The 17,896-nt window shown below is 51.6% G+C and overlaps 6 protein-coding genes across 6 annotated transcripts; 3 read left to right on the forward strand and 3 right to left on the reverse strand.

The window, feature by feature from the left end:
• Nucleotides 1–5,525: 5,525 nt before the first annotated feature.
• Nucleotides 5,526–6,812, reverse strand: CDEST_03789 (uncharacterized protein). The gene has a single exon (XM_062919948.1). It carries the CDS (start codon nucleotides 6,766–6,768, stop codon nucleotides 5,845–5,847), a length of 924 nt encoding a protein of 307 aa, XP_062775999.1. The 5' UTR covers nucleotides 6,769–6,812; the 3' UTR covers nucleotides 5,526–5,844.
• A 1,779-nt stretch (nucleotides 6,813–8,591) lies between these two features.
• Nucleotides 8,592–9,725, forward strand: CDEST_03790 (uncharacterized protein; the record flags this gene model as incomplete). Its single annotated transcript, XM_062919949.1, has 3 exons — nucleotides 8,592–8,701; nucleotides 8,763–8,881; nucleotides 8,938–9,725. The coding sequence occupies 3 exons, from the start codon at nucleotides 8,592–8,594 to the stop codon at nucleotides 9,723–9,725; spliced, it is 1,017 nt and encodes a 338-aa protein (XP_062776000.1).
• A 679-nt stretch (nucleotides 9,726–10,404) lies between these two features.
• CDEST_03791 (Putative alpha-L-rhamnosidase, concanavalin-like domain, six-hairpin glycosidase superfamily) lies at nucleotides 10,405–13,650 on the forward strand. The gene is made up of 2 exons (XM_062919950.1): nucleotides 10,405–12,473; nucleotides 12,532–13,650. Exons 1-2 carry the CDS (start codon nucleotides 10,677–10,679, stop codon nucleotides 13,435–13,437), a joined length of 2,703 nt encoding a protein of 900 aa, XP_062776001.1. The 5' UTR covers nucleotides 10,405–10,676; the 3' UTR covers nucleotides 13,438–13,650.
• Nucleotides 13,651–13,726: 76 nt separating this feature from the next.
• CDEST_03792 (uncharacterized protein) lies at nucleotides 13,727–14,389 on the reverse strand. The gene is made up of 2 exons (XM_062919951.1): nucleotides 14,061–14,389; nucleotides 13,727–14,008 (listed from the first exon to the last, which is right to left on the reverse strand). Exons 1-2 carry the CDS (start codon nucleotides 14,271–14,273, stop codon nucleotides 13,874–13,876), a joined length of 348 nt encoding a protein of 115 aa, XP_062776002.1. The 5' UTR covers nucleotides 14,274–14,389; the 3' UTR covers nucleotides 13,727–13,873.
• A 759-nt stretch (nucleotides 14,390–15,148) lies between these two features.
• Nucleotides 15,149–16,278, forward strand: CDEST_03793 (Putative mycotoxin biosynthesis protein UstYa; the record flags this gene model as incomplete). The annotated part of the gene is made up of 4 exons (XM_062919952.1): nucleotides 15,149–15,428; nucleotides 15,487–15,767; nucleotides 15,821–15,911; nucleotides 15,995–16,278. The coding sequence occupies exons 1-4, from the start codon at nucleotides 15,200–15,202 to the stop codon at nucleotides 16,276–16,278; spliced, it is 885 nt and encodes a 294-aa protein (XP_062776003.1). The 5' UTR covers nucleotides 15,149–15,199.
• A 384-nt stretch (nucleotides 16,279–16,662) lies between these two features.
• Nucleotides 16,663–17,427, reverse strand: CDEST_03794 (Putative 2EXR domain-containing protein). The gene has a single exon (XM_062919953.1). The coding sequence runs from the start codon at nucleotides 17,287–17,289 to the stop codon at nucleotides 16,693–16,695; it is 597 nt and encodes a 198-aa protein (XP_062776004.1). The 5' UTR covers nucleotides 17,290–17,427; the 3' UTR covers nucleotides 16,663–16,692.
• Between the last annotated feature and the right edge of the window lie 469 nt (nucleotides 17,428–17,896).

Consider the following 17,896-nt stretch of genomic DNA (forward strand, 5'->3'; position numbering starts at 1 on the left):
CAGTGCGCTAGTACCGGCGCACTGATCAGACGGGCCTTTAGGTCCTCAAAGGCGTCCTGGCACTCTTCAGACCATACGAACGGGGTGTCCTTCTTCGTCAGGGCAGTGAGGGGTCGGGCGACGGCTGAGAATTGGGGTATGAACTGTCGGTAATAGTTGGCAAACCCCACAAAGGATCGGACTCCCCTTACTGATCGGGGCGTTTCCCATAGCTGTATAGCCTTGACTTTCTCAGGGTCGACTCTTAGACCCCTTCCTACCTCGACAATGAATCCGAGGTATTTCACGCTTTTTGCCTCGAAGTCGCATTTGTCGATATCGATCTGTAACCCTGCCTCCTGCAATCTGATCAGGACCTTCTTAACCTTGCTTCGGTGATCTGCGAGCGATCCGCTCGAGTAGATCAGAATGTCGTCGATATAGGCAGAACAGAACTCATCAAGGTAGTCCCTCAACGTGTGATTGATGTATCGCTGAAAGGTCGCCGGGGCCCCAGTTAACCCGAAGGGTGTGACCATCCATTCGTACAGGCCGTACCGGGTGCGGAATGCAGTCTTCCATTCCTCCCCTGCCTTTATCCTGATCTTATGGAAGGCTGCAATAACGTCTAGCTTTGTTAACCACTTGGCTTGTGATACCGCCCTCAGCGTCTCGCTGATCAGGGGGAGAGGGTATCGATCCTTCTTCGTGATTGCGTTCAGACCTCGGTAGTCAACACAGAATCTCAGGCCTCCGCCAGGCTTCTTCACGAAAAGTACGGGGGCGGAGGCCGAGGAGCTGCTAGCTCTAATGAACCCTTTGTCCAGCAGGTCGGTAAGGGTCTTCCGCAGCACTATCAGTTCCTCCCTGGACATACCGTATAGTGGTCCCCAGGGGGCTTGATGCTCTCGGCCGTTGTTGTCTTTTTCCAGGGGGATCTCGTGGTCTATCCCCTTCCTGTGCGGCGGAAGCTTCTCGGCCTGATTACGGTCAAAGACCGGAAGGAACTGGTGATAGTGTTTAGGGAGCTTGTCTCTTGGGTCCGTCTTCTTCTTAGGGGCCAAGGCTTTCTCGATATCCGCGATACTTGCGGCAAAAATTCTCATACCGGTACCTTCCGCCGGGTTTTCCCGTCTCTCGCGCCTGATCAGGGCCATGAACACTGATGCCGCCTGCTTCTGTAGAGGAAACCGGTGATCCTCCTGCCCGGGTTTCCTTCCTTGTACCGTGTGGTTTGCTACTCCAATATGCAGGGAGTTGGTTGCTGGGCGGACGACCACATCATCGTCTTTCATCCAGGATTGTCCAAGGATCACGTCGTCCTCCTGATCAGGGATGACGTAAAAGAACAATCGTCGTCTCTTGTACCCGTCGATGTCGATGCTGGCGTACGTGACGGTGTCTATAGCCCCAGGCACTGTGACGTTGACCTGTTCGAGGGCTCTCGGTGGTATGCTGATACGCGGCAAGCGGAGTTTCGTAGCGTAGGTGTCGCTGATTGTGGCGTAAGTGAGGCACCCGTTATCCACCAAGGCGTAGGTGTAATGGGTGTTATTGATTCCGATGTTAACATAAAAGGGCTCACTATCCATGTTCTTCCTAACACTCCGCCACTCCTTTCTTGCTTCTACCTCCTGGCGGCGCTTTTCGCCAGGAGTTACTCTTTTCCCGAGTCTTCTGAGGTCTGGTCAGACTCCGTCTCGCTCGATTCCTCCGAGCTACTCTCGGCAACAAGCTTAGTCTTGGACTTCTTGACTTTCGACTTCTTAGTCTTTGCCTTCGGAGGTTTCTCTTCTACGTCCTCACAGTGCCGAGCGAGGTGCCCTGGCCTCCTGCACCTATAGCACAGGAAGTCTTTGGTCCTTACGTCCCTCTTCTTCCCTCCCTGGTCAGGGGCCTTGGTCTTACTGACCTTGGTAGGCTCCCAGTCCATCTTGTCGTGAGGTGGTCTTGTAGGGGACTTAGGCTTTGCCTGACCAGGGGTAGACAGCCTTCGTCGCTGCCTCTCTTGGCGTTCCTGAGAGGACTGGTTGTCTAGGCGAGATCCGATCTTCATTAAGAGCCTGGTGTACTCGGGGTAAGATTCCGGGATATCAGCCACGCTGATCAGGTGGCTGCGTAGGGTCGCATTCAAGGCTCCTTCAAGGTAGTTGATTCTTACAACGTCAACCCATTCGCCTCCTCCGCTCTCGGCCAGTTCCTTCTCGAACTTAGGGAGGAAAACAGCAAAGCTCTCGTACTCTTTCTGGCGGAGCGTTCGTAGTCGGCTGAGTGCCCTGGCCTTGGCGTTTGGGTCTCCATAGCAACTTTCCAGGTAGCTCATGAACTGGTCGGGCGACTCTTCTCCGTTTGCTCCACCCTGAGCGTAGTACGCTGACGCCATTGCTTGAGCTGTACCATCCAGCCTGGCGTATATATATCCAAATATATCAGCGTCACAGTCAAAGGCTCTCCTATCTAGGCGGATCTTTCCTTTCATCTCCAAGAACCAACGTCGGAAGTTTTTACGGGTACCATCGAACTTCGGAGGGTCGGGTATCTGGTGTTTTCTTCGGAGCGCGGTTATCGGTTGAGCCTGATCAGGGGGGGTGGAGGTTGCAGTCGTTGTAGGGGTCTCGTTTGGGGTCGTTGTCGGGTGCCTAGGTGCGGCTAGGGCTTGCTGCAGCAGTCGAATCTGCTCTCCGTGGGCCTCTCGTTCGGCCGCTTGGGTGGTTCGCATCTCCTGTAGCTGGGCAGCCAGCTGACTGATCAGCTGCACCAGCTGCTGTGGATTCTCAGATGGTTCGGCATTCATATTGCCCTCCATGTCGATAGCTCCCGCAACACACTGTGTTCTCTGGGGCTCTTCCGGTCTATCCTTTGTCCCGCAACCACAACGTGGTTCTGTTGAGACTAGACGGGGTACTCCTGATCAGTCCTACTCTGATCGGGTCCACGGGTTCTGTAGCTATTTTGGTTGACGGTCCCTTTTTCAACTAAGCTACGAGGCTCTGTCCTCCAGCCTCCGCCAGACCGCTACTTCTAGAGAAAGGCTCCGACGTCCTTAATCGCGCAGACTCTGGCCGTCCTCACTAGACGAACCGACCGTCTAGTATAGAGGATCCTGGTGTTTGGGATCTGAGGATAATGTAACGGTCCAAGGCGTGTGTATTTGCAACAGGCTATGGCGACTACTACGAGTATCCTCAGATGAGGATTAGAAGGGAAGAACAACAAATCTCCGCCTCGCAGCGGCCTGATCAGGGCCATGCGGCCCATGCCGCACTGGCCATCGGATTGTCGGCATCGTGGATTCCGTGGTGGGCCTGACCCGGGGTCGCCCGTGGCCGCGATATCCAGCAAGGCCTCATACGGGCCCAGCCCGTTACAATCCTACTATCTCTTATTATACTATATATAAGTAAATAAAGTATTTAATAAAAGTTTACTTTATTAAACTAGTATTAGTTTATATTATAGCTACATTAAAGCTTATTTAAACTTAAAAATAGAACTACCTACTAATTTAGTCTATAATTAATATTTTACTATAGTAAACTTTTACTAGTAAAAAAGTTATTATAGAATCTTTTTACTATTGCTTTATATAATAAGATCTAAAGTGCTTTTATATATATACTATAGCTATATATATTATTATATTAAAGTAGATTAATTATAATTATTTTCTTATAGTAAGTATATTAATATAAAATTTGCTTTAAATTCTATATAAAACTTAATAGTTACACTAATATGCTTATTACTAAGCAAATAGTATATTAAAGTATTTAAATACTATATTTTCTAAAACTTTAAGTAAATCTCTACTTATTAAATACTCTACCTTCTTTATAGCTATTATTACTAGTATTATAATAGTAGGGTAGAAAGTAGCACTTTTAGTGTAAATAGGTGGTAAGTGGGGTGCCCAGATGGGGGGGGTGCCCATAAGTGGGTGCGCGACGTTATCTAATCAGATAATCGGTAAGACTGCACCAACGCCCGATATGCTGAAAGATTGAAAGCATGTCTTACTTCGTCTTGAGAGGCCCTTTGTCAGAGAAGGCGCCCTGCTGTACGTTAACTATTGGAGTGCCAGCGTGAAATAGAGCCTTGCCAATGATTATGCTTAGGCCAAAGAGTGCGAGGCTAAGAGCGCGATGTGAAGAGCAGTATGGCGGCAGTAATCGGCAGCGTTATATCATGACTACATGCCTAATCTTCCACCGTGAGAAGCAGGCCACATGCGCTTTTGAAGTTTCTCAAGAGATAAGACACCACGAGAGATAAAGCAGAAGACACTCGGGTTTCTTGGCAGGGGCCAGGTCTGCTTTATTGGACGTGGAAAGAAACGCTAGCAGCCCTCCCACACCACCAATGTTCCTACGGAACACTGCAACGCCGTTCCCAGTCCCTCTCGCGGCTTGGCATACTACGAACTGCAGGAAACGGAGCAGCCTCTTTCGGCTCTGTGGAAAGTCATAAGTTGCTGTGTTTGTTTTTGGATGTATACACGGGCACCCAGCTTGTTGCAAAAGTGTCAGTAACTCAGCACGAAGGTGCGAGGTTCTTGGTCAAATGAAAGATATGGAAGTCAAATCTTGCCCAATGGTAGTAATTCATGTTTTGGCATGTCGAGGTGACAAATAAAGTTGTCAGCGTGACAGCGGTTTGGTCTGACTTGGTTTCCGATCCTCGAATCTAATGGATTGAAGAGGGAGAGCAGAAAGCCAACATAGCAATCAACGAGACGGTATACTTCTGGTTCCTCAAACCTCGCATTTCATCAGGAGACAGTTTTATCTTCCCTGAAGTTTTTGGAACCGAGATCGGGATTCTCGTCAAGCTTAACATATCGTCGAGCGCTGCACATGCTGGCCAAGAGACTGTCCAGATGGTGGTTTTTCTGGACGTTTTCTTTATTCTGCTTCTTGGTTCCTTGGCATGAGAGCTCGTCGTCTGACTTCACTCCCGCCAATCTGGAGTCACAATATTGTGTGCTACCCTGGATCTATGACTAACCGTAAGATTATGTTAGTCGTGATCCAAGATGAGAAGCGTAGAAGTCCAGTCTGGCAAGGTTTTGTGTGATGTTTCCTGGGAATCGGGGGATCCGTGAGGAGCCGGCGACGACGGTTTGCGAGAGCCGGGAGGTGAAACAAGGCTTATATCCGCCTAGTATGAGCTGTCTTCGTCATAAACGTAGCGGAAAAATCGACACCGCTAATCACGGCAACTTTTAACTCCTCAAGCCCCTTCCAGGATGTATGGAAGCATCAATCAGATTGGAAAATGCTTCTGAAGCGATGTGAACAGAACCTTCAGCAAAGGTGTGTTCAATAACCCCCAGATCCAGGCCATTTGATAGGTCTTGACCAGCATCTGTGCAACCAATGATCTTGATTAGGTGCTTAGTTATAGAGTTGATTTTTTTCATTGTGGCTTTAAGAATGCTGTTGCTAGCTCAGTAAGAACTTAAGTGTAGACAGCTACGTAGCTAAATGTCAGAGACTAATTGCACTAAAGTAATAGATCAACGTGCTGCAAAATTTCTTAATAGGTCTGGGACTATCATTTTGCTAAAAGCGCTCCTTATAGCTAGTTATAAACAGTTTCCCTTCTTATGCGATGCGCCTAAGGACAGCTAGAGTAACACCTTGGCTGCGCCTTAGCAGATTAGTAGGTTATCTATTTCAGTAGGCTTTCCCACCCCAACACCAAAGAAGTTACAATGGTAGCAGATCGTTCGAGACTCCAAGAGGTCTAGTGTATTACTGGGTAACAGAAAATATGTAGTAAAGAATTGAATGATTCTTGGACTGGCAACGAGTGGTTGCACGGGACTCTATAAAAGTTACACCCAAGGCTCCGTCACGCCTACTCTCAAGCGGTCGGAGGCGGAGGAACCGCAAATCTGCCACTTTCGATGTCTTCTTGCGCCTGGAGACTCATGTTGACGATCTCGATGATGACATGCTGGCGCTCCGCCTCAAGGTGCTCCTCGGAAATGGCGCTACCGTACCAGATGGAGGCATAGATATCAACCCTCCTCGTCATGTCACAGCCGACAAAATCGCGGGCGGCAATGTTGAGCACGCCAAAGTTGGTGTTTTTCTCGTCGACCAGGTTCTTGTCGCCGCAGGCCTTGATGGGGAACTCGGGCAAGGGGCGGACCATGGGCCGCTGGGCGCAGGTCTGGGGGCTGTAGTTGGGGATGGAGAAGTTGGTCGTGACGCCGCCCCAGCCCTCGAGGATGTGCGAGGTGCCGAGGGCGCCGGTGTGGTCCGAGTACTTGAAGTAGTGCTCCGCGTTGCCGCGATTGTTGGCGGCGTCGGCGAAGGGGGAGGCGGACCAGGCCGAAAAGGCCCATGCGGTCACGTTGGGGAGGTGGACGAGGGCGCGGCACTCGACGGCCTTCCAGGTGGCCGGGTCGTCGAGCGTCGAGTTGTCGTTGACGTCGTACCAGAACTGCTTGGCCTCCTGGATGTCGTCGGCGAAGATGTCGAGGAACCCCTTGTCGCCGATGGCCGACTTGCGAGCGAAGAGCAGGTCCATGCATCGCTCGGCCGAGGACGGAGCCGGCACGGAGGTGTCGTTGGCGCGCTCGTTGAGGGTGTTCCAGACGTACTGACACCGTTCGAGTTCAAAGTCGATCTTGCTGCCTAAGACTCGGGGCCCCGAGAGAATGTAGTCGTGGCCCTTGAAGGTCTCGGTCCAATTGCCGAACGCGGGCCATGGCGTGGACTGGGCAGATGCCAGGGCAGCGAAGGCGGCGGCGGCGGCAGCAGCAGCAGCGATGGGCAACATGACGAGATGGGGAGTGAAGGATGGAGAGATTGACTCAGGTTGAACTGCTTCAGCAAAGTTCGATTTTTTTCCTCAGTCTCGTATGGGTGTATGGTGTCTTATATTGTCGAGTGGCTGATAATAGTGCTTACATCCTCACCCGCGTATCTTGTCCAATCAATCACCTTGTTTGCCGTGGATTTTTTCTTCTCTTCCTTGCTAGGAGTCCAGCAAAGCCATCTTCACTATTGAAAAGAAAGCTGCAAACTTCATCGGAATCGGTAATTGGAAGTCCCACCCCCCCAGCGTCTCCAGCCCATCAGCTCTGGAAATTTATTCGCTTCCGCGGCTGTCAGATTCACTGCCGGAAAACACGCGACCAACCACAGCCAACGGCGTGATATCGACCCTGGTAGACCGTTGTGTGATGGACACGCAGGCACAAGGTACAGACTATAGGAGCCGAGACAAGCACCGAAGAATCAAGCCTGGTTGACAAACCGTTGGTCATTGTCCAAAAAGATGCCAGCGCTCTTTCTTACCTTCTTGAGTCGGTCACCGGACCAGAAACCAAGTCCATTCTGCATTTCCACGTTGCGCTGTCGCACAAACTTGAATGTTTTCGACGAGATGAGGGGAACATCCCGGTGTTCTGGGCAGACAAGTTAGGCTTGGTCGCCAAGATGTCCAGCGCCGGCGAAAACCGTTGGCCACCGTTTCTCTCTGCGGTCTCTCGGTTTTTTTTTGGGGGGGGGAGGATTTGAGACAAGGAGACGAGTGTAGATCAATGAACCGATGCTTGTCTCAATACAGCGTAATAAAAACACGCTGGGGATGGCCACACACGGAGAATGAACTCAATATTGACACTGACAAGATATTGTTTGTTTTTGAGCAAACACAGAAAAACCTGGAGAAGGCAAACAATTCGAAATGTGTCCAAGTCCAAATGTTTGTCTTCCCCCGGCAAACTTAAGAAGCGTATAATTACGCCCGGCGCTACCAGGAGATCGACATTCAGAATGGCTATGAATGGAGGCTGGGTGTTTGTGACGCGACATATACGATGAGCTCAAAGGTCTTGGGACCAATCATTCACCATCTAGTATCATGCTCATCTAAAAGCTCAACTGCGAGCAAAGGATCGATACCATGGATAGCTAGCAATCCCAGGGAGTTGGGGGTCGCAGTAGGCTGCTACTTTCCGCCGTGGGCTAAGCAGCGCCGCTCGTTCGATGCAACTGATGTGCCGTCCTCTGGTTGAAATGCAGAATAAACTCGCCTAAAGAGTGAGTTGCATGAACTACCTATTTAGCAGCTGAATGGGGCGCACTGCATCCTTTGGAGCAGGGAACGCTTCGCCAACCGACGGCATGCTATGGGACCTGCTTTTAGACAGCGGCACAGCGCAGCACAACGGAACCTCAAATCGCCAGCTACCATGACGAACTCTTGGCATGGCCTACGATTGGCGTGATCGGTCTTTCTTGCGGAGGGTTGGCGCTTCGCCAGTTTGGGCACCTCATGGTTTTGGCCCTTGGGTAGCATTCTGCAACACCTATCCCCTTCGCCACAATTTTGAAAGTCGTCCTGCCTAAATCCTATCTATTCTCGGGTTGACTTGGCTGGATGAAATTTTAGTATCATGACAAACAGGATTCTTTCATGAGGTTGACCCAGATATAAAATACGATGAAGGACTCGGGTAAAAGAGTAGGGCACAAACACAAAGACAACTCAATCATATCATACATACACCAAGGCGCTCAGTCACACCATCACACCAAGTCTTCAATAACAATTTCAAACCAGTAACACTCTCCACTACAGACACAACCGCCGACATGCGTACCAACTCTGCCGCCACCGTTGCACTGAGCTTTGCAACCTTTGCCGCCCCGGTTCTTTGCAATTTGGCCACCATCATTCGCATCCCCGAATGCGCGGCGAACGGGTGAGCAGTGTGACTGTTTCCAAAAGAAATCATTTGAACCAGCGAACTGACTTGGACCTAGGCATGGCACCGCTAAGAATATCTGGGAAACCAAGGCCGATAGGTGTCAAGCGGCGATTCTCTCTCTGTACGGCCGGGGTGCCGACACCATCACAGCTCCAAGGGCCGGATGCGACAGAAGTACGTCGGAACCCGAATCACTTCCAATCTTGGAATCATGCTTACTCTTGAGATAGTCGTCTCTGTCGACCCCTGCAGCGTCTGGTTGTGTGCAGGAGACGTCGGGTCCCAGGGCACAATCTCGGCTGGTGCTCTGGCCACCGCCGCCCAAGACATCCATTCATTCTGCAGGCTCAACGAAAACGCCGGCGGCAGAGTCTTTGTCGCGGCCCCGGGTGGGAAACCAGATGGCACAGTCATTGTCCAGCTGGGCGAGATCCACAAGGACGAGCTGAAGATGGCGAGGCGTGAGGAGCCTTCTCACGTCCAGGGAGACGAAGCTGCCGGGTATGACGAATCCGAAAGGAGAGAAACGGACTTGCGTCGTCGGAATCGCCTGTCGCGTGGCAAGAGATCTGACCCGGAAGAACTCGGCCTTGCAGAGGGCGTCAACGAGGGTGAGGAGATGATCCTGAACGAGGTCGAAACGGGGAACATCGCCGCGGACTTTCTGCAAGACATCCAGCGAGTCCGCAACGTCAACAACCCGAACTGGCAGAATACCGCGCAGGTTGAGCGGACGTACAACACCAACAGCGGGCCCATCACCATCAGCATGGGGTTCCTCGGGAGGAACGGACGCACTGTGAGGGACCTCGGGCTCCGCGACGTGGAGATCAACGACCTCGTCATGGAGATCATCGGCAACTGGTACGAGCGCGGCCTTCGCAGCTTGTTCTCGGTGCATATCTTCCGGCACTTCCGCAACGGCGGGCAGCCCGATGTCCCGCTTGGTGAGGTTGCCATTGTGATTGAGCGAGGCAACAGGGGCGGCAACTTGCTGCCGGTCCAGGGGTCGCAGTAAGTGAGGGTTGGGCAGAGCCTATGGGATATACTTGGAGGTTCTTTAGGGTGGTTTGATGTTGGTAACACAAGGGCCATTGAGAGTTGGAAGTCGTGGTAACGAGGAAATCAAGGCGTTGGTCTTGGTTGGCTTGGATAGAGTGGGAGATGGCGCCGTATCTGAAATTTAGCTCGCTCGTTTGTTTGACAAGTAAACAGTTTTCGATAGCTTAAAGTATTTTCAACACCACTGTCGTTTGCCGGTTTCAGTCAGCCTTACACGACTATTGTCTGAACCCAGAGTGCCCCATCCGTCTCAAAAGGAGCAGCCAGAGAACCAAAGTGTTGAAGCAGACGGAATGAAGTGTATCTTCTGACTCTCTATATATGATTAGTCCACAATTTAGTAACATCACTAAAGTCACATGCAAAAGGTACAGTCCTTTGACGGCTGGAGATGCTATTGTTGTTGAAGGAAGAGCGGTGCCCAACATCTTATTTACATAAAGCGCGCCACTTCGTTGAGGGGCTGGAAAAACATCGGCACACTTAGCGGCGCGAGTCTCCTCAGCTGGCATCCTTCCCTCATCCACATTGGGAACTTGGAGGCTCTACTTCGGAAGTGTTGGAGTCCATGATTGGTTGTCTTTCCTGAGATGCGGATTTCACCCCTCTCGATGCTAGGATCAAGCTCGGAAGAGGTGCCAACCCGCCCCTCGTCGTCAGACAGGTCTCCGACAACTCTCGGTCTCTTCTGGCCCGCTCGTGGCAGCTTCGAACCGATTGTGTTTTTCGGGCGGCCCTTATATCTAGTGTGACCGTCTCTGCCGGCGGGTATGTAGCAGACGTTGGGCGCTTTTACTCACTACTTTGGACATTGGGATACTTGCATCCAGTCACCCGCCGTCCAATCACCGATACCTGCGCAGACTCGACCAAAGTTCAAAGTGGTCGTCATTGCATCCAGATCGACATGGTGGAACTTCAGGTTGTCAACGTTCGTGTCGACCATTATCGGCGTCAGAACGCGCTGGGCATTCATCTAAGCAGGCCTCGGATCTCATGGCAATTCCAAGAATGCCCTCCGAGTTTCAAGTCAGTCCACTGGGAGGTCCGAATCCAACACGATGGATCTCAGCACCTTTTGGTGAGCGAGCCTGAAGCTCAGAACGATAATGTTCACTCAGCATACTGGCCCGAAAGCTTGCCTATCCAGTCTCGCAAGGTTTACTCCATCGATGTCAGGGCCCGGAGTGCCGAGCAGGCAGATTGGTCGCCCTGGAGCGAGCCATTCGTCCTGGAAACAGGTCTCTTGTATCGCCGCGACTGGAGCAGCAATCTCATCTCGGCTCCTTGGGCAGAGGATAGCAAGAACTCACCGCAGCCCGAGGACCTGTTCCGAAAAGAGTTCAAGACAGAGGGAAACATTCGCTCCGCGAGACTATATGTAACGGCACAGGGCGTGTACGAGGCTGAGATCAACGGGCGTAGAGTTGGCGACCATTTTCTTGCGCCGGGTTGGACAGCCTACGACGGAAGACTGCAATACCAGACTTACGACGTTACTTCGCAACTTTCTTCACTCGGTCGGAACTGCATCGGTATCCGGGTAGCCGAAGGATGGTTCAATGGCCGCATCGGCTTTGAGGGTGGGCGAAGGGGCATATGGGGCACTCGTACTGCGCTTCTGGCCCAGCTTGAGATTTCCTACGAGAGCGGGGTCACCGAGACTATCGTCGCCGATGACACCTGGAAAGTCACTCGCGGGCCCATCAAGCTCGCTGAGATCTACGACGGAGAGAAGTACGATGCGACGGCAGAGGTGGATGGCTGGTCAAGCCCAAGTGCGCTTTCGGGAGATTGGCATGCTGTCGATATTCTCCCTCCCCTGTCTGCCACAACAGAACTTATCTCTGGGTATGGAGAGCCGGTCCGGAGGCTTGAAACAGTCCCCCCATTGGAGGCCATCACAACGCCCTCCGGCAAAACCATTCTCGATTTTGGCCAAAACCTGGTTGGATACGTTCGCATCAAGCAGATCAAGGGCCAGCGAGGACATCAAGTGACACTGACCCACGCCGAAGTCCTGGAAAAGGGGGAGTTGGGCACAAGACCGCTGAGAGATTGCAAAGCCACGGATGTCTACACACTGAGAGGCGACTCGAACGGCGAGTCTTGGGAGCCACGGTTCAGCTTCCACGGATTCCGTTACGTCCAAGTCGATGGCTGGCCTTCATCCGGGGCCGGGCTTTCGGAAGCCGTCGAGGCTCAGGTGTGCCACACCGACATGGAAGAGATTGGAAACTTCTCCTGCTCGGACGAGATGCTGAACAAGCTGTACAGCAACATCCGGTGGTCGATGAGGGGCAACTTCCTATCCGTACCGACCGACTGTCCACAACGAGACGAGCGGCTTGGGTGGACCGGAGATCTTGCGCTTTTTGCGCCTACGGCAACCTTTATATATGACTGCTTCGGCATCCTGAAGAACTGGCTCGCGGATGTGGCCTTTGACCAGAAGGTGCTGGGTGGCGTTCCGCCTATGGTGTCTCCCAACGTTCTCCTCGGTCACAAGAACTGGGGCAAAATCGGCGCCAACGCCATCTGGCACGATGTGGTTGTGCTTGCGCCTTGGGCTCTTTACGAGGAAACGGCCGACCTGACTATCCTCCGAGATCAATACGAGTCTATGAAAACATGGATTGATGTGATCCCGAGGAACAAGTCCGGCTCGGTACACCTGTGGGACTTTAGCTTGTTCCAACTTGGGGTGAGTAACCTGCAATCTTGTCTCTCCTGGAGATTCATCTAGTAACACACACGTACAGGATTGGCTGGATCCCAACGCTCCTCCCGAAGAGCCGATGAAGGCCTTGACCGATCCCCCCCTCGTGGCAAACGCTTTCCTTGTCAGATCCCTCGATTTGATCACAAAGGTGGCGGCAGTCTTATCAAAGACAGACGACGCGGCACGGTATCGAGAAGAAGCCGAGGCGGCCCGCAAAGAGTTCCAAGATGAGTACGTCAGTGCCAACGGGCGCCTCACATCCGACTCGCAGACCGCCTACGCGCTCGCGATCTCCTTTGATCTCCTCCAACCTACCCAGCTGAAGCGAGGCGGTTCCCGGCTCGCAGAGATTGTCCGGCGTAACGGCTTCAGGATCGGCACAGGGTTCGCCGGGACGCCCTTCATCTGCGAAGCGCTCACCCACACCGGCCACAGCGACATCGCTTACTCCATGCTCTTGAACCAGAAGTGCCCGTCGTGGTTGTACCCGGTGACGATGGGCGCGACGACGGTATGGGAGCGCTGGGACAGCATGTTGCCGGACGGGACCATCAACCCCGGCGACATGACGTCCTTCAACCACTACGCCTTTGGTGCGGTGGCCAAGTTCCTCGTGGAGCGTCTTGCGGGCTTGCAGCGGTTGGAGCCTGGCTGGAAGCGATCGAGGGCACAGCCGGTGCTGGGGGCGGAGTTTATGCATGCGTCGGCGGAACATCTTACACCGTACGGCAGGGTGTCTTGCGCCTGGAAGTTATGCGGTGAGGCAGGCGGCCCGCAACAGCTTACAGTCGACGTGACTGTGCCGCCGCTCACGGAGATGGAGGTGGTATTGCCAACCAGAGGCGGGAAAAGGGTCGAGGTTGTCGGCTCTGGTGACTGGTCTTTCACCATAGAGTATGAACGTTGCTACGACTGGCCGGTGAAGGAATTGTCGATCTTCCCATAAGCAGACATCGAAACTTATCGGAAGACGCTCTGGACGGTACCTGGTCCTCATGAACGTTCATCGCAGAAAGCCTTGCAAAGCTTTCAGTTGCAACTTCTGACCTTCTGGTGATTGCGTGCTGGATCCGTGTCTTGTTTAGGTGTTTCGCAGCAAAGTATTCGTCTTCTAACAGGCTCAAGCCGCCGAAAGGAAGGGTATGATATTGGGTAAAAGCATCTCCATAACATGATAACAGTGGATTGCATTGGCATCTCACAGCATTGTCATGTAGTGATCATGGTACGTTGCCTGGTGTGACTTTCGCTATCCACTGTATGCATAACAGTTGCATCCACAAACATGAAAGTTTTAGCTAACAATGGTCATCGACTCATTGGCTCATCATAAAAATCTCATCATGGGAAACCAAGGCGCCCGGCATCCGCGTCAACGGGTCTTAGTAAGTGCCAGCAGACTTGATGACAATGGAGTCCTTAGCCAGCTGCTCGTACTCGGCCCCTCGTTTCTCTTCATCCCGCTTGTAGGTACCCGCGGACTTGATAACAATGGAATCCTTTGCGAGGTCGGCGTACTGCGTTATTGTGTCAGTTTATCGCAACAGAATTCAAGAGCTGTTCACGTACCTCTTCGCCACGCTTGTAGGTACCGGCAGACTTGATTATGATGCTGGCCTTGGCGACGTCGGCGTAGTCGGCCTCTCGCTTGTAAGTGCCAGCTGACTTGATGATAATGTTGGCCTTAGCTACATCGGCATAATCAGCAGCAGGTGCTGCGACAGGGGCCGCGACAACGCCGATGGCCTGGAGGGCAAGAAGAGTGACGACTGAAAGCTGCATCTTGGGCTGTCAGATTGATGGAGAGTAATGATGAAGGGCAGATTGACGGTTGGGAAAGCTCCGTTTATCTTTCTTCTGGTCGCTTCCCCATCTTTATGTGCTTTGAAGAACTGTCACATCCTCAGAATACATGGGTAAACCAGGCCCTCTTCTACCATTAGTGAGACTTTGGTAATGGTGGCGCCTTATCACAGTCTCCGATCACATCAGATAGATTAGGAAATCGTCTTCTGACTTAATATGTCCTTCTTGCCACATCTCTACGCTTGCAATACCAAGAACGGAAGGTCAAATATGACTTACGGCCCGTCTAGACCGTACCAGGATCACCATCCACGTACAGGGATACTGAACATTTGGTCCTCGAAAGCATTTCATTGGGACTCCAGTATCTTTCGACTAGAGCCGGACAACTCGGATTGCCGAACCAGCGGGCTCGCCTTCACCTTGGAACAGGGGTCAAATCCCACAGGGGCGGGGTTGCGCTTCCATCCGCTTCGGAATTCCACAGAGATGCGTGTCTGGGTCCAGGAATGCAACGATTCGGCTCTTACTAGTGGCCGTCGTTTCCGCAAAGCTTATATGAAAGCAGCCTACTCGTATCGATCCAGGGACTTTTGATGCAGCCCCCATGCCGAACCTAACTGCAACAAGCAGCTCGAACCTCGGAGGATTACGCCATGGGCGAAGGAGCAGGCAGGAGCGTCATCATCTCCCAGTGATGTGGGATTAGAATGATCTTTTCCAGCTTAGACCGCCGATAAGGTGTGACCTGCTCGCAAAACGAAGTTGCCGACTGACTATGGCGGCCAAGCTCACCTCAGTTTTGAACCGCACTCCTTTCAAATTCCCTTCATCAAACTCATTGTCCGAAACGACTGTTCTTAACTTCTTGTTGGGTTAGTCCAGACTTCAATTTTGGCAATATGTGGTGGAAATTGCGACGAGACTACGAAAGCCTACCACAATCTGAGGGGAAACCAAGAACCAACAACTCTCAGTGGGCACAATGGTTCACACAGCGTATGCCACGATTGACGGTGGTGCTTGGGGCTACTAATGCCATCACTCTTATTGCTTTCCTATTGAAATCGAGTGCTACTCCGTCGAGGGAAATCCTTGTAGAACAATGCACTCGAGAGCTGTCCACATTTTGTAAGTATGCTGACATCGACGTCCTGGTCTCAACACATCTGCTGATGATTTTCATTAGCACCAGCCTTTGAGGCTGTGAAGTACACGGCGCCAGATCACTACAACGCCGAATTCAGGCAAACAAATAAGTGGCGCGGCCCTCCCGGGACACACTCCAACGAAATTGACATTGCATGGCATGAAATCGAGCTTGGAGCAGGAGGCATCCGGGTCACGGAAGAAGAAGTCAAAAAACTGAACATGACCGATTCGCCAGAGATGCCGTTCCACAAAATCCCCGAGGATCAAGGTGGCGGGTATTTGGCCATGCTAGAGGTCTTTCATTTGCTCCATTGTCTGGTATGATCATATCGCTCCGAAACTTGCACTTGTGATGCCTGACGTTGTGGTAGAACTCATTGCGAATGGGGCTATTCTTCAACTACGACCACTACAAGTTTCTGGACGAGGGTGTCCCTGATGAAAACATACATTCCCACTTTGGTAAGAACAACTCTCAGCGCATCCCAAGGTCAAGAAACACCGCAAGGTATGATCCATCTCTGACCGGTTGCCATTCAACGCAGATCACTGTATCGACATGCTGCGGATGAATCTGCAATGTCAAGCCGACGTGACGCCCGCTCTCTTCGTCGACCCGCTCAACAACCCTTTGAGGCGAGACGCTCTCCCAAATTGGTCCTCCATGCACACTTGCAGAGATTTTGATGCAATTTTGGATTGGAACAAGCACGGCCCGAGATCTGTGCGTTGGCGGGATGCCGGGGCCAACCCATCGTGGGATCCCGCTCTCGAGGGAGCAGAACAGCCTTTCCCACCAGAGGGAGTTGACGAAGGCCATCACCACTGAAGCTAACTGAAAGTATCGGATTGTAAAGAGATTGCGAGAATGATTCATCACTTCCCAAAGTGTTTACCGACGCTGTGTTTCGGTGTCAATGTTGATGTGAGAGATGGTTTCAATACATAGAATAGTGTCTTAGTTCCATGATTAGATGAGAGTCATCGTCTATGAACCAAACCAGGATGGAGAGTTGAATATGGTAGTCCGAATTGCTTGAACTCGGTTGATTCGAAGTACTATAGGAGTGTCCAGCCACGATTGAAAGTTGGATGGCGCCTCAAGTATGGCATAAGAGCATGGTATCGGCATCAGAGGACACGATCACTTGAACAAGTTTTCTCGAGCTGATTAAAACAACAAAATTGATAACAACCTACTGAAATTGCCGTAGAACACATCTATTAGCCTCCCAGCATGTGACTATATGGGCTGCTCGCGGTGAACAAGACTCATTGTTCGATGTGTCGCCTTTTCGACTATGGTGATGCTGGGTAGTTTCGAACTGTTGTCTTTGACGAAACTCTGCATCGTGTCCCTTATTCTTTCTATCACATGAGCCCATTCTCGTAAAGACTCGTCGGATAAAAACGCCATCGTCTCTAAGACCCGAAAGCCCGTGAGGGCTTCCTGGTAATGACGTGACAAGCATTCAACGTCCTCCACTTCAATAGCGAGGTGACGAATGACTTCCTTTTCCATTCTGACTAGCTTTAGGTCCCAATAAGTAGCTTGGATGGTATCAAACTCAAAATTGACCCATATGTGACGTGGCATTGTACCGCTTGTGAACGATTTCTGGTACAATCTCAGGTTTCGAGACTCCCGACAAGCCTGCAGCACGGCAGGGATAGGACTTGATGAGGCGCAGTAAAGTAGCGTGTAGTCTAATGGGTGACGGCGATATTTGTTGAGCTCGACTTGAGCGCGAATCGTAAGTTCTCGCGGCTCTCTTGTAAGTTGCCAGATGCGCATCCGTAGCTCGAATGGAAGTTGGAAGAAGCAGTGAAATGTTTCCATTACTGACGTCTGAAGGCTTCTGTGCCTTGAACAGACCGCTTACTGCGGGCAAAACAGGCTGTCGTCATCACTTGAACGACAGGAAAAGAGGAAGTGAGACACACCGTCGTGAGCAACAATGGGCCGATTTGCGTGAAATGCGGACACTGTTTCGAGGTTTTCTTTGTCGGGGCATCGTCGCCTTAAGTGGGAATCTGACAATGTGTCCGTACATCCAGAAATTGCTGGATCAGGCGACTTGCAGACTGAGCAGTGCGTCATAAACTCATTCTGGCCGCCAAGTTCAATGGCGTCGACTGTGCCACATGCACCTTATGTTTTTGTTGCCAATGAGATGTAGCTTAGTCCTACATCTGCCGCAGTCGCCGTTCGCTTCCACGGCCAGTAATATTAACAGCTCAGCCTGCACTTTCTCGGCACGCCCCGTGGACTAAAATCGTTCAGCAAATGTCCCTAATGACAATCGAATGGAGAGGACTGAAGCTGTCCGATTGTGGCTGAGGCTAGAGACAGTTTTTGTCAATTATAAACGGGTATTAAGTGGACTGAGCCAAGTAGCTTTTAAACGAATATAAGTAGAAAAGGTAAAATGATAATTCAATATCTT

The sequence above is a fragment of the Colletotrichum destructivum genome, chromosome 2 (genome assembly GCF_034447905.1).
Source record: "Colletotrichum destructivum chromosome 2, complete sequence".
NCBI classification, from domain to species: domain Eukaryota; kingdom Fungi; phylum Ascomycota; class Sordariomycetes; order Glomerellales; family Glomerellaceae; genus Colletotrichum; species Colletotrichum destructivum.

Coding starts and splice junctions, on each gene's coding strand:
- CDEST_03794 (XM_062919953.1), bottom strand. CDS start 17,289: ATGGAAACATTTCACTGCTTCTTCCAACTTCCATTCGAGCTACGGATG.
- CDEST_03791 (XM_062919950.1), top strand. CDS start 10,677: ATGGTGGAACTTCAGGTTGTCAACGTTCGTGTCGACCATTATCGGCGT. Junction 12,474..12,531: donor TTAGCTTGTTCCAACTTGGG/GTGAGTAACCTG, acceptor ACACACGTACAG/GATTGGCTGGATCCCAACGC.
- CDEST_03789 (XM_062919948.1), bottom strand. CDS start 6,768: ATGTTGCCCATCGCTGCTGCTGCTGCCGCCGCCGCCGCCTTCGCTGCC.
- CDEST_03792 (XM_062919951.1), bottom strand. CDS start 14,273: ATGCAGCTTTCAGTCGTCACTCTTCTTGCCCTCCAGGCCATCGGCGTT. Junction 14,009..14,060: donor CCTACAAGCGTGGCGAAGAG/GTACGTGAACAG, acceptor ACAATAACGCAG/TACGCCGACCTCGCAAAGGA.